This window comes from Nerophis ophidion, linkage group LG01 (genome assembly GCF_033978795.1).
Source record: "Nerophis ophidion isolate RoL-2023_Sa linkage group LG01, RoL_Noph_v1.0, whole genome shotgun sequence".
In the NCBI taxonomy this organism is placed as follows: domain Eukaryota; kingdom Metazoa; phylum Chordata; class Actinopteri; order Syngnathiformes; family Syngnathidae; genus Nerophis; species Nerophis ophidion.
Window position 1 is genome coordinate 59,099,853 of NC_084611.1, and position 12,969 is coordinate 59,112,821.

Genomic DNA, 12,969 nt, shown 5'->3' on the forward strand with positions numbered 1-12,969 from the left:
TTCAAATTCTATTTGAGTTTTGTCTCTCTAAATAAATAAATAAAATTTAAAAAATAGAGGCAGCTCACTGGTAAGTGCTGCTATTTGAGCTATTTTTAGAACAAGCCAGCGAGCGACTCATCTGGTCCTTACTGGCTACCTGGTGCCCGCGGGCACCGCATTGGTCACCCCTGATCTACGTTATATGCCAAGGATGTCTAAATGTTTTCCACTGAGGGCAGCATACTGAACAATAAAAAAATGCGGAGGGTTACTTATTAGATACATTTTGTACATTAAAGATGCTATGTCAGGGACTCGCATGGCTGCAGTAGTTGTGACCCCAAGATGCAGGAGGACGACGACGTGCAGGTAAGACAAGTCTTTAATTGTACTGACCATAGGAGGAGCAGCCATGCACACAGCATGCCGCTAAAAGTCAATAACCTTTACAAACCTCGAGCCCCAACGAAAGGGCAAGATAGGCATAAATAGCAGCCTGATTGGCAACTGCAACCAGGTGTGCCGGGCTGCCGATCAGGGAAAGGTGAGGGAAACGAGCGCTCAGGGAGACATGCAGGATTTGAAACTAAAAAAAGAGCGCTGACAGGAAATAAACACAAATTGAGGACAAATAACAAAACGTGAATGTGACAGATCGTAAGAATTATTCAATGTACATCAGTATATGCTAAGCCAAAATGTGACAAATCGTCACATGCTAAGAATAATTCAATGTGCATCAGTATATGCTAAGCCAGTGGTTCTCAAACTGTTTTCACCAAATACCACCTCAGATAACACTTGGCTCTCCAAAAACCATCATTATGACCAACTCCAAAATACAGTAGCATAGTAGGAGTTAATATTCATTACAAACAAGGCAAAAGTTTTATTTAACAAGTAGGTGTGTTACTTTTGGCCACTGTAACATTACACACAGTTTGAACGGTAGCACTGTGTTTGAATATTAAATTAAGGGATTATTTGGCGTACCACTAGATGAAGCCCACATACCACAGTTTGAGAATCGCTGTGAATAGATGATATTTGTGTTTTACCTGACCGCGTATATGTTAGCTACCTCTCTTTGTTTATAATGTACATTTTCTGCTGGATCTACTCTTAATTTTATACTGCCCTTTTTTTTGCTGCAACTATTACATATAGTGCAATATTATACATGGCAATTGTGGTTTGTTATATATTGTATATTATATAAAATTAGATAATATAATAGTACAATATATCAATATATGTTGTACACTGTATATATAATATGCAAATATTACATATATATAATATTTTATATTGCTACTATGGTACATTTTAGTCTACTTTATAACTTTTGTTTTCGCCCTCTTTTTGTGCCCTTAAGTGCATTATCCTTTCTGTCCTTATACTTTCCATCCTTTATAACTGAGCTACTGTGTGGAACAATTTCCCCTGTGGATCATTAAAGTTTGTCTAAGTTTAAGTCTAAGCTATTTGAAAATATATTTTTTTATCTTTTGTGTTGTAGGTCAGTGGTCCCCAACCTTTTTGTAGCTGCGGACCGGTCAACGCTTGATAATTTGTAAGTGTATCTTGTGTTTTTAATGTTGATTTAATAACAACAACAAAAAACATTAAAAAAAAAAAAAATAATAATAAAATATTCTGCGGCCCGGTACCAATCGAGCCCGGTGGTTGGGGACCACTGTTGTAAGTGACAAAGCAATGCTTACTATTGTTTTACCGCATATGAGTCATCCATCCATTTTTTACCGCTTATTCCCTTTGGTGTTGCGGGGGGCGCTGGTGCCTATCACAGCTACAATCGGGCGGAAGGCGGAGTACACCCTGGACAAGTCACCATCTAATTGCAGGGCCAACACAGATAGACGGACAACATTCACACTCACATTCACACTCTAGGGCCAATTTAGTGTTGCCAATCAACCTATTCCCAGGTGCATGTCTTTGGAGGTGGGAGAAAGCCGGAGTACCCGGAGGGAACCCAGGCAATCACGGGGAGAACATGCAAACTCCACACAGAAATATCCCGATCCCGGACTCAGGACCTTCGTATTGTGAGGCAGAAGCACTAACCCTTTTTCCACCATGCTGCCACATATGAGTCATTAAAAATGAATTCATCTAATTTTAAGAAAATGTTGAATGCCGAAATAAACTAACTGCAGGCAGAAAATGCCTTATTGTCCCCACTTTGGACACCCCTGTTCTTTGCCAACGAGGCACAGTAATGCGTTGACATGTGCTCATCCACTAGATGACAGAACATACACAATTAACTTCAACAATTAACCTAAGCCGATACTGCATAAATCTTTATCGATCCTATATCAAGTAATTTCAGGTGCACGTATACCACTCTATTGTCCGAATAATATTTTTCTAAGCTTGCCCTTATTCTGTATATTGTACAGTATTTTGTATATTGTACAGGATTGTATTTGTATTGGATAGGGGCAGCACGGGGGACCAGGGGTTAGTGCATGTGCTTCACAATACGAAGGTCCTGAGTTGTCCTGGGTTCAATCGCGGGCTCGGGATCTTTCTGTGTGGAGTTTGCATGTTCTCCCCGTGACTGCGTGGGTTCCCTTCGAGTATTCAGGCTTCCTCCGACCTCCAAAGACATGCACCTGGGGTTAGGTTGATTGGCAAAACTTAATTGTAATATTAGTCTGTTTATTTCAATTCTTGTTTTTTATCTTTATTACTTCTTGTGTAATTTATTTTTGTCCCATATTTGTTTCCACTACTGCACCTTAAATTGGAGTCCTTAATCTCGTTATATGCAAATATAATGACAAAAAAGTCCATTCTATTCTATTCTATTCTACAACAGAATAATAAGTCATGGCATGGACGAATGGATGTTTTTTTTAGGTTTTTTTTAGCTCAAATATGTTCCTTGAATCAATAAACCTAATGGGCAATCGGGTAAGATTCCCTTCCAGGTTATGTATTGTATTCTATGAACACAAACAAAAGTCAACGACACAAAAGCCGGAAGCGTGTTGGTGTTGGCCCGAAGCTATTTTAGCATTTCCTGTCTCTGCCAGCTTTTAACAACCCTTGTGACGTCACTAAAGCGAAGCGCGCTCGTCAACGCCGCGTGCACGAGCAGAAGCGCCCTCCGCAGCCAGAGGGACCAGGAAGTGAAAGTATACATATGGAGGGTGTGTCAGTCCTTGTCTCGGTATGTTTTATGTTAAATAACGCAGTCCTACTTGGATAAATACATGGGCGACTCGGCGAGGACCAAGCGGCGGGAGCAGCTGAAGCGCTGGGCCGGTTCCTGCACCGACAAAGCGTCGGCCTCGCCCAGGCGGAGATGGCGAGTCGATGCCGAGGAAAGAGGAACCGAGGAGCGGGAGGCCGAAAACCAAGACTCGCCGAAGGAGCAACCTCGTTTCAGGGAAGATGAAAGCAGTCCACTTCTCAAGAGACGGTGAGGAACCAGGCGGCTCGCTCCTTGCTATAGCGTAGCCCAAACGGGACTTGTGTGGGTGGACTAAATACTATCGGACAATGGTGTCCAAAGAGTGGCTTGGGGCCATCTTTGCCCCAAAGCTCGTTTGTATTTATCCTCGACATATTCCTAAAATGTTATCAATAAATTAACAATAACATATAATACCCCGCCTTCCGCCCGAATGCAGCTGAGATGGGCTCCAGCACCCCCCGCGACCCCAAAAGGGACAAGCTATAGAAAAAAGGGATGGATATAATACACTGCCAGTGGCCCTGCGATGAGGTGGCGACTTGTCCAGGGTGTACCCTGCCTTCCGCCCAATTGTAGCTGAGATAGGCGCCAGCACCCCCCGCGACCCCGAAAGGGAATAAGCGGTAGAAAATGGATGGAGGGATGGATAATACACCGCCTTCCGCCCGAATGCAGCTGAGATAGGCTCCAGCGACCCCAAAAGGGTCAAGGGTTAGAAAAAAGGATGGATGGATATAATATTATATTCTACAATAGTTTTCTCTGTCATTAATAACACAGCCTAAGATGTTTGTTTAGATAGCTTAGCATGAATGTGTATCTTTAATTCACAAAATATGCAATGAGGTGCCGACTTGTCCAGGGTGTACTCCGCCCGATTGCCCGATTGCCAGGCACCAGTGACCCCAAAGGGAATAAGCGGTAGGAAATGGATGGATGGGTGAATGGATAATTCACAAAATTTATATAAGTGCCCACAATGGAAAAAGTTATTGGAAGCTAGACCAAGCATCGAAGCTCATTTTGATCACAGAGTTAGGTTCTGCCCTTGTCCAGATGACACGATCGTATAATTGGCTAAGGATTTTGATTGATTGAGACTTTTATTAGTAGATTGCAGAGTACAGTACATATTCCGTACAATTGACCGCTAAATGGTAACACCCGAATAAGTTTTTCAACTTGTTTATGTCGGGGTCCACGTTAATCAATTCATGGTACAAATATATACTATCAGCATAATACAGTCATCACACAAGTTAATCATCAGAGTATATACATTGAATTATTTACATGTGTGGGATGTGGAGGGGGGTTGGGGCGGGGAATTAGGTTTGGTTGATATCAGCACTTCAGTCATCAACAATTGTATATCATCTGACAAATGGACATTGAAACAGTGTAGGCCTGACTTCGTACGATATGTATAGCGAGCATTGATTGAAACTTTTAATAGCAGATTGCACAGTACAGTAGATATTCCGTACTATTGACCACTAAATGGTAACCCCCGAATAAGTTTTTCAACTTGTTTAAGTCGAGGTCCACGTAAATCAATTCATGGTATGCAGTGAACATAGTGAGCTCAGAAAGCATAAGAACAAGTATATAAATTTGATTATTTACATTTATAATCCGAGGATGTGGGATGTGGTGGGACACTTAATTTTGGACACAAAATAGTTAATGTATCTGAATACACAGTGCATTCAAATACAACATATTATTTTGTCATCAAGTATGCACATAAACTCGATATTAGAGAGTAATGGTTTGCAAACTTTTTGTAACACCTCAAAAAACACCATTATGACCAACATTAAAATACAATAGCATAATAGGCCTAAGGGTTCATTAAAACAGGGCAGAGGGTTTTATTTAACACACTTAATATTTTTGGCCACTGTAATATCACACACAGTTTGAACAGTAACACTCTGCTTCAATATAGGATAATAAAACACTTTATGTAAATCAAGTGATTATTTGGCGTACCACTACATGCATCCTGCGTACCACAAAGGTTAGTACCATAGTTTGAGAATAACTGTTATAGAGCATACTTAAGTCAAGTGTCAATAAAAAAAACTGTAGTTTTAAACCAGTGCATGCAAGTTAGCCATAAAAGCTAATCCATTAAGCAGTCTGATGCTAAAAAAAACACTTGTCATTCCCAATATAATGATTTAATATCCACATATACAAAACATCACATACTTGGGGGTAGCCATTAATGCTTCAAAAATACCTCTTAAAAACTCAGCGTAACGTTTAAAAGTGGAAGTGACACTGCTCAAAAAAGATATTTGCATAAACGTGCAATAAAAAAGGCTTTTTAACAGGTAGCGCCAAATTTATGTGGTGGTCCATATTGATCCCCCAAAAAATTGATAACATCCAGATTGCATGGAGTGCCTGTAACTTTAAATACGTGGACATAGTTTCTCAAGTTCGCTACAATAGAGCACACATGAGAGCGGTAGTGAGGGTGTGGCGGCGAGTGGCGAAGTTGTTATACTTTGATTAATGCACCTTGTTAAAAGTGCAATTTTAATGGTATGTGCATTCAAAAAGAAAAAAGAATGAAGCCATTATTCGCCTTAAATCAGTGGTCCAAAACATGCAGCCCAAGGGCCCCAATTGCCCCGCAAGATGTTATTTTGCGGCCCCTCTTTTTAATATGACAATTTAATGTTGGTGCGGCCCGCAAGTTTAATATGAACTGCCCTTGACAGCGTCATATTTGCGAACGTTCCCAATTTTCCCAGGAGTCCCCTGAAGTTCAGGGCATCCATTCTCTCGAAATCCCTGCCGATTTTTACCCAATCAACAACATTCAGGGGTGCCACAATGGCGCTGCCTATAGCGCCCTCTACATCCTGTACAGACAGCGTGCAAGCTCAGTTATATGTTGCATCTGGCTGTGCTGTACGCACGTGTGATGTTGCAAGACATATTTAACACCTACACAGGTCACACTGAGGGTGGCCGTAAAAAAAACTTTAACACTGTTACAAATATGTGCCAGACTGTGAACCCGTACCAAACAAGAATGACAAACAGATTTCAGGAGAACATCCGCACAGTAATACAACATAAAAACAACCGAACAAATACCCAGAATCCCATGCAGCCCTAACTCTTCTGGGCTACAATATACACACCACCAACCCACCACGCCCCCACCCTCCCTATTTGCGTCGGCTGAGGTTGTGTATATTGTAGCCCGGGAGAGTTAGGGCTGCAAGGTGTTCTGGGTATTTTTACTCTTGTGTTTAAGTTGTGTTAGGGTGCAGATGTTCTCCCAAAATGTGTTTGTCATTCTTGTTTAGTGTGGGTTGAAAGTGTGGCGCATATTTGTAACAGTGTTAAAGTTGTTTATATGGCCACCCTCAGTGTGACCTGTATGGCTGTTGACCAAGTACGTCTTGCAGCCGACAACATTGTTCTTCACAAGTCTCACACAACCTAATACAGAGCTGTCACTTTGATTGTGTGATGTAAAAGCGTGCGCGATGACAAGTTGTAGAGCAGTAGTCCTATTATTGAAGGTACGCAAAACCCTGGGTGTACGTGAAGGTATGCCAAGGGACAAGTAAGATTGATGAAAACTATTCTAAAAAATAGCAGCGGTTCATAAATACTTAATACATATATTTATTGGATAATATTCAACAAAATATAAATGTAAGTTAATAAGCTGTGAAAAGAAAGGCAACAATCCAACATTTTGTGTTGACAGCTAGATTTTTTGTGGATATGTTCCATAAATATTGATGTTAAAGATTTCTTGTTGTGTGAAGAAATGTTTAGAATTAAGTTCATGAATCCAGATGGATCTCTATTACAATCCCCAAAGTGGGCACTTTAAGTTGATAATTACTTCTATGTGTACAAATCTTTATTTATAATTGAATCACTTGTTTATTTTTCAAAAAGTTTTTTAGTTATTTTTATATATTTTTTTCCAAATAGTTCAAGAAAGACCACTACAAATGAGCAATATTTTGCACTGTTATACAATTTAATAAATCAGAAACTGATGACATAGAGCTGTATTTTACTTCTTTATCTCTTGTTTTCAACCAAAAATGCTTTGCTCTGATTAGGGGGTACTTGAATCAAAAAAATGTTCACAGGGGGTACATCACTGAAAAAAGGTTGAGAACCACTGTTGTAGAGGACCTTAAAGGCAGTGCAGTCACGGCACCCCTTAATAATGTCGGCTGGGTGAAAATTGGGACAAATTCGGGAAAATGGTTGCACCGGTAGATTGTCGGGAGGTGCACTGAAACTCAGGAGTCTCCCGTAAAAATCATGAGGGTTGGCAAGTATGTTGCTAGGGCGGGAAAGCCATTCATAGAAGGTGAATTCATTAAAAAGTGTATGTTAGAATTTTTAAGAAATCTTTTCTCGCGGCCCAGCCTCACCCAGTTTCTGCATCCAGTGGCCCCCAGGTAAATTGAGTTTGAGACCCCTGCCTTAAATGGATTTAAGAGCCTCAATTGAAATACTCAAAATAATCATGATTGTATTGCATCTAGAATCATAATAATTCCCAGTTTTGCTTCTCCTTGATTTGATAGAAAGGTATTCTTTACTGTATATTTGTGTAACTGTAGTGCAGCACGGAGGAACAGGGTTTAGTGCATGTGCCATACAATACGAAGGTTCTGGGTTCGATCCCCGGGCTTGGGTTCTTTTTGTGGGAAGTTTGCATGTTCTCCCCGTAACTATGTGGGTTTCCACCGGTACGCCGACTTCCTCTCAACTCCAAAGACATGCACCTGGAGATAGGTTGATCGGCAACACTAAGTTGGTCCTAGTGTGTGTATGTGACTGTTGTCTGTGTTGTCACTGCGATTAGGTGGCGACTTGTCCAGGGTGTACCCCGCCTCCCGCCCGAATGCAACTGAGATAGGCTCCAGCACCCCCCGTGACCCCAACAGGGACGAGCGGTAGAAAATGGATGGATTTGTCTAACTTGCAGGGGTGTACAAGTGCACTAAGAGGTGTTTCAAATATTTCACCTGCCAGTACAATTCAGTTAATTTTTACACCAAATATTGATTATATCTATTCAAAACTTAGAGTGTTCATAGAGTCACTGTGCCCTGATGTTCTACCTGTCCAAGAAAATAGTCACACTCCCTTATATTTTGTCTGATTACTTTTAGAATGGATTTGCTTTGACGTCTTCTCTGCAAGCTTCTGCAATTTGCTGGTATGACAAAATCCATCCATCATTCAGCATCTTCAGGTCGTCAGCTAACCCAGTGGGATTATGTTGACTGGACATTGTATTTTATTAACAAACATGTCAATATAAAATACAAGAGGTACATCTGAGTTGCAATTCCTTCTCTGATAGCTTTGCTGGCATTCTGCAGCATTTGGTTGTATTTCCTCAAGTCTATAAATAAGCCCACAAACTGCTTTGTGTTGCTGAAAAGGCATGTTTGGCAATTTTTCAGCAAATCCCCATCACACTTATCTTTCTATTTACAGCCTCTTGGAATGGACAAGTGATACACGTTCTTCAGTTGTTAAAACCATAATGAGATTCAAATCTAAAATAGATAGATGAAGATTATTCGAAAAGTGCACAGGGACTTTCTTGATATCTTTTATCATTAACCTGTAGAGATGTACCTAATGGTATGACAATGATTTGATGTCCCAGATAGTATGTGTAAATTGTTTTAATTTTCAAATTAGCCAATAAATCATATTTGGTAAATGATGGAATGCATGAAACGCTTCAGAGACTTCCCCTTCTGATTAATGTGTATTTAGTGCTGGTAAAAATAGCTTGGACTACTGTATGAGACTACTTTTTAATAGTTAAATATGTACCTACAATAATGTCATAGTTCAAGCTAGTTTTACCAACAATAGTCTCATTGTTCAGGCTAGTTTTATCGACTGTAATGTCATAGTGAAAACTTGTTTTAACTGTTGAATATAGTTTTTCCTACAGTAGTTTTATAGTTCAAGCTAGTTTTAATAGTTCAAGCTAGTTCTCCCTACAGCAGTCTTATAGATTAAGATAGTTTTACCTAAAGCAGTCTCATAGTTCAAGCTACATTTTCCCGCAGTTGTCTCATAGTTCAAGATAGTTTCTTGTACGATGAGACCACGGTAGGTAAAACTAGCTTGAACTATCAAAACTAGCTTGAGCTATGAGACTACCATCCAAGTAAATGCACAAAAAATATTCAAAGATACTTCCTCTCTGTGAATTTTGCTCAAGATCGCAGACAATGTTTTACGTTTTATAAGTAATATTGTCAAAAGCCTAAAATGTTGTGAATTGACTTATACTCTCTAATCCACAAAAATATTATTTTATTTAGGAAAAGGGTGAGATTCGACAGGGCTGCGGAGTTCCTGGCTGCATGTGCGAGTGGGGATACGGAGGAGGCCCGAGTGATGCTAAAGGAGGCCAAAGACATGACAAGCAGGAACGAGGAGGATGCGCTGGAAATTATTAACTGCTCTAATGCAGACGGAATAACTGCATTGCATCAAGTGAGGCTGCTCCACTCCCTACGTTTGCTTTATTGTTAGATTAAATCAGAGCTTAATTTTACCTTGTATTTGTTTGCTTTGAATTTGTTTCCCACACAAAGGCCTGCATAGATGGGAGCATGGAGATGGTGTCCTTCCTTTTGGAGTACGGTGCCAACGTGAACCAAGTTGACAGCGAGGGGTGGACACCACTGCATGTTGCTGCCTCCTGCGGCTACCGGGACATCGCAGAGTATGTGGGACAACTCAATACAGCAAAACTATTGTATAATACTGCATCTTTGCCGCTGAAGTGACGCCAGTGTCCTGTGGGTGCCAGGCTATTTCTGAGTTGAACAATGCCAATGTTGTTGTCATGTTTGGCCCGACAACATGTTAGCTGAAGAATGAACATGCTGGGTCAACCACAGCCACTTAAAACACTTAAAAAGCAGACAGTTCTATTCTAGCCGTGCTCACATAAGTGTTTCCTGTAGGTTTGCTGCTTTGGGGGGGTGGGCGACTCCTCCTTACACACATTTTATAAATAATAGAAGAACTCCCAGTTAGTGTGCCAAATCAAAAGAAATACTTAACAAGTAGACACATAAATAACATGTAAACAAGAAATATTAAATAAGGCTTTGTTTAATAAAACAGATATGTATAGGCTTGTTCTTTGCAAAAGGTCAGTGCTTCCCATAGGACTACAATCTATTTGTGGCTGGGGCTATGTGCTCGTATTTTGTCGACCCCGTGTGAGAGACAAAAAGTCAGTATGAACGGCAAAACATACGGTAAAGGCCAAAAGTTTGGACACACCTTCTCCTCATTAATGCGTTTTCTTTACTTTCATGACTATTTACATTGTAGATTGTCACTGAAAAATATGAACACATGTGGAGTTATGTACCTAACAAAAAAGGTGAAATAACTGAAAACATGCTTTATATTCTAGTTTCTTCAAAGTATCTACTCTTTGCTCTGATTACTTCTTTGCACACTCTTGGCATTCTCTCGATGACTTTCAAGAGGTAGTCCCTGAAATGGTTTTCACTTCACAGGTGTCATAGTTTTCATGCCTTCAGTGACAATCTACAATGTAAATACCATATTTTATATTGTAAAATATGGTATTAGTCGCTGTTTTTTTTCATAGCTTGGCCGGGGGTACGAGATATACTCCGGAGCGACTTATTTATGAAATTATTAACACATTCCAGTAAAATATCTAATAATATTATTTATCTCATTTGCGGAAGAGATGAAGAAAATGTCAGTAATCGTAACATACAGATTAGGTCCGCCATAGATTACCACAATTCCAATGTCAGAACAAATGACACGGACCAGCGAGCCGGTGAGCATTACTGCGACGCCATTCTTATGAACAGGAAGGGCCATCACAACCCAATCAATCTTTACTTTCGCTAAATAAGAGTTCGGCGGGAGTGGGTAAAGGCAGAAGTGCATTGTGGGTCATGGGATGCTAACTGCTATATGCTACTGCCGCAGCTATTAAAATGGATCATTTAAACGTTTAAAAGTTCAGCCCTTCTCCGTTTTTATAAGTTACCGCGAACGTTAACTTATAAAAACGGAGAAGGGCTGAACTTTTTGTTCAGCCCTTCTCCGTTTTTATAAGGAAAACGAGAAGGAAATCATGTACTGCAGATTACAAGCTGAACGTAGTGAGATATGCAGCAGAAAGCGACAAGAGGAAGCTGCGCATACATTTTGGAGTTGGCGGAGTTGTTTAGAAGCGACATCAAGGAAATTTCATCAGATCTATCGATTAGGAGTGACAGATTGTTTGGTAAATGTATAGCATGTTCTATATGTTATAGTTATTTGAATGACTCTTACCTTAATATGGTCTGTTAATATACCAGGCACATTCTCAGTTCGTTATTTATGCGTCATATAATATACTTACTCAGCCTGTTGTTCACTATTCTTAATTTAATTTAAATTGCCTTTCAAATGTCAATTATTGCTGTTGGATTTTATCAAACAAATTTCCCTCAAAAATGTGATTTATAGACCAGTGCGACGTATGTATGTTTTTTTCCTTCTTTATTATGCATTTTCGGCCGGTGCGACATATACTCCGGAGCGATTTATAATCCGAAAAATACGGTAGTCGTGAAAATAAAGAAAACACATTAAAATGAGAAGGTGTGTCCAAACTTTTGGCCTGGACTGTACGGCTAGAAATACAAAAGAAGTGTCTTCTGTGGATTTTATTTTTTTATTTAACGAGCAAGACAGCTGCCAAGTGCTTTCATGTTAGTCACCAAAAGTGTCTAGTAAGACTAGGTAAAAGTTGTGAGGCTTATTGATAGTTGCTTTTTTGAAAAAGACTATTTCACAGGGATCTGAGTACTCATTAAACCAGGGGTGTCAAACGTGCGGGTCGGAACCGGCCCGCCAGTGGGTTCAGTACGGCCTTTGGGATAAATATGGATTTTTTATTATTATTATTTATTTTATTGTTTTTAATGAATTTATAAATCATTTCAATATTAGTAACAATTTCAAAATAGCAGTGAATAAAAATCCCTCATTGATATTATAATTAAAAACATTAATACATGCATTATTTAAGAATACAATTTAATTTTCTTTAAAATTTGCAGTTCCTATATTGTCCGCTGGGGGCGCTGTGTCTTTTCTGTTTACTCTGGCACTTTCTGAAATGTCTTTGTCCAAAAAGAGAAAAGTGGACACAGAGTGCCGGATTTTTCAAGAAAAATTGACCTATTCCTATATGTTCACGGAGGTGAATGGGAAACCCGTGTGCATGCAGCAAGTTTCGGTGCTTAAGGAATACAATATTCGGCCCTACTATGAATCTCAGCATGGTGAAAAATACAACAGCTTGCACGGAGAATTGAGAAAACAGAAGGTAAATGAAATGCTGGTGGGTCTGAGGAAACAGCAATCTTTTTTGAACCTGAGCCGAGAGGTCAGTGATGCTGCAGTGAAAGCGAGCTACATAATTGCTAGCCATATAGTATTAGCGTCAAAGCCGTACTGTGAGGGGGAGTTTGTCAAAAACTGTATGCTAAAGGCTGCCGAAATTGTGTTTCCTGAGAAGTGACAAGCTTTTGCCAATATTAGCTTGACGAAAAATACCATGGCAGATAGGACTTCGGAACTATCGGCAGATTTGGACAGCCAACTGAAACGCAAAACGGAGTAATTTCTGGCATTTTCTATTGCAATTGATGAGAGTACTGATATTA

General features: G+C 39.8%; 1 protein-coding gene across 1 annotated transcript in view; it reads left to right on the top strand.

Annotated features, from left to right (window-relative positions):
• The first annotated feature begins 3,063 nt into the window (after window positions 1–3,063).
• Window positions 3,064–12,969, top strand: part of ppp1r12c (protein phosphatase 1, regulatory subunit 12C) — a 58,763-nt gene continuing 48,857 nt past the window's right edge. Inside the window, exons 1-3 of the mRNA XM_061908360.1 lie at window positions 3,064–3,436; window positions 9,568–9,742; window positions 9,844–9,974. Coding sequence (XP_061764344.1) covers window positions 3,228–3,436; window positions 9,568–9,742; window positions 9,844–9,974 — 515 coding nt within the window. The 5' untranslated portion in view covers window positions 3,064–3,227. The remainder of the gene's footprint in view (window positions 3,437–9,567; window positions 9,743–9,843; window positions 9,975–12,969) is intronic.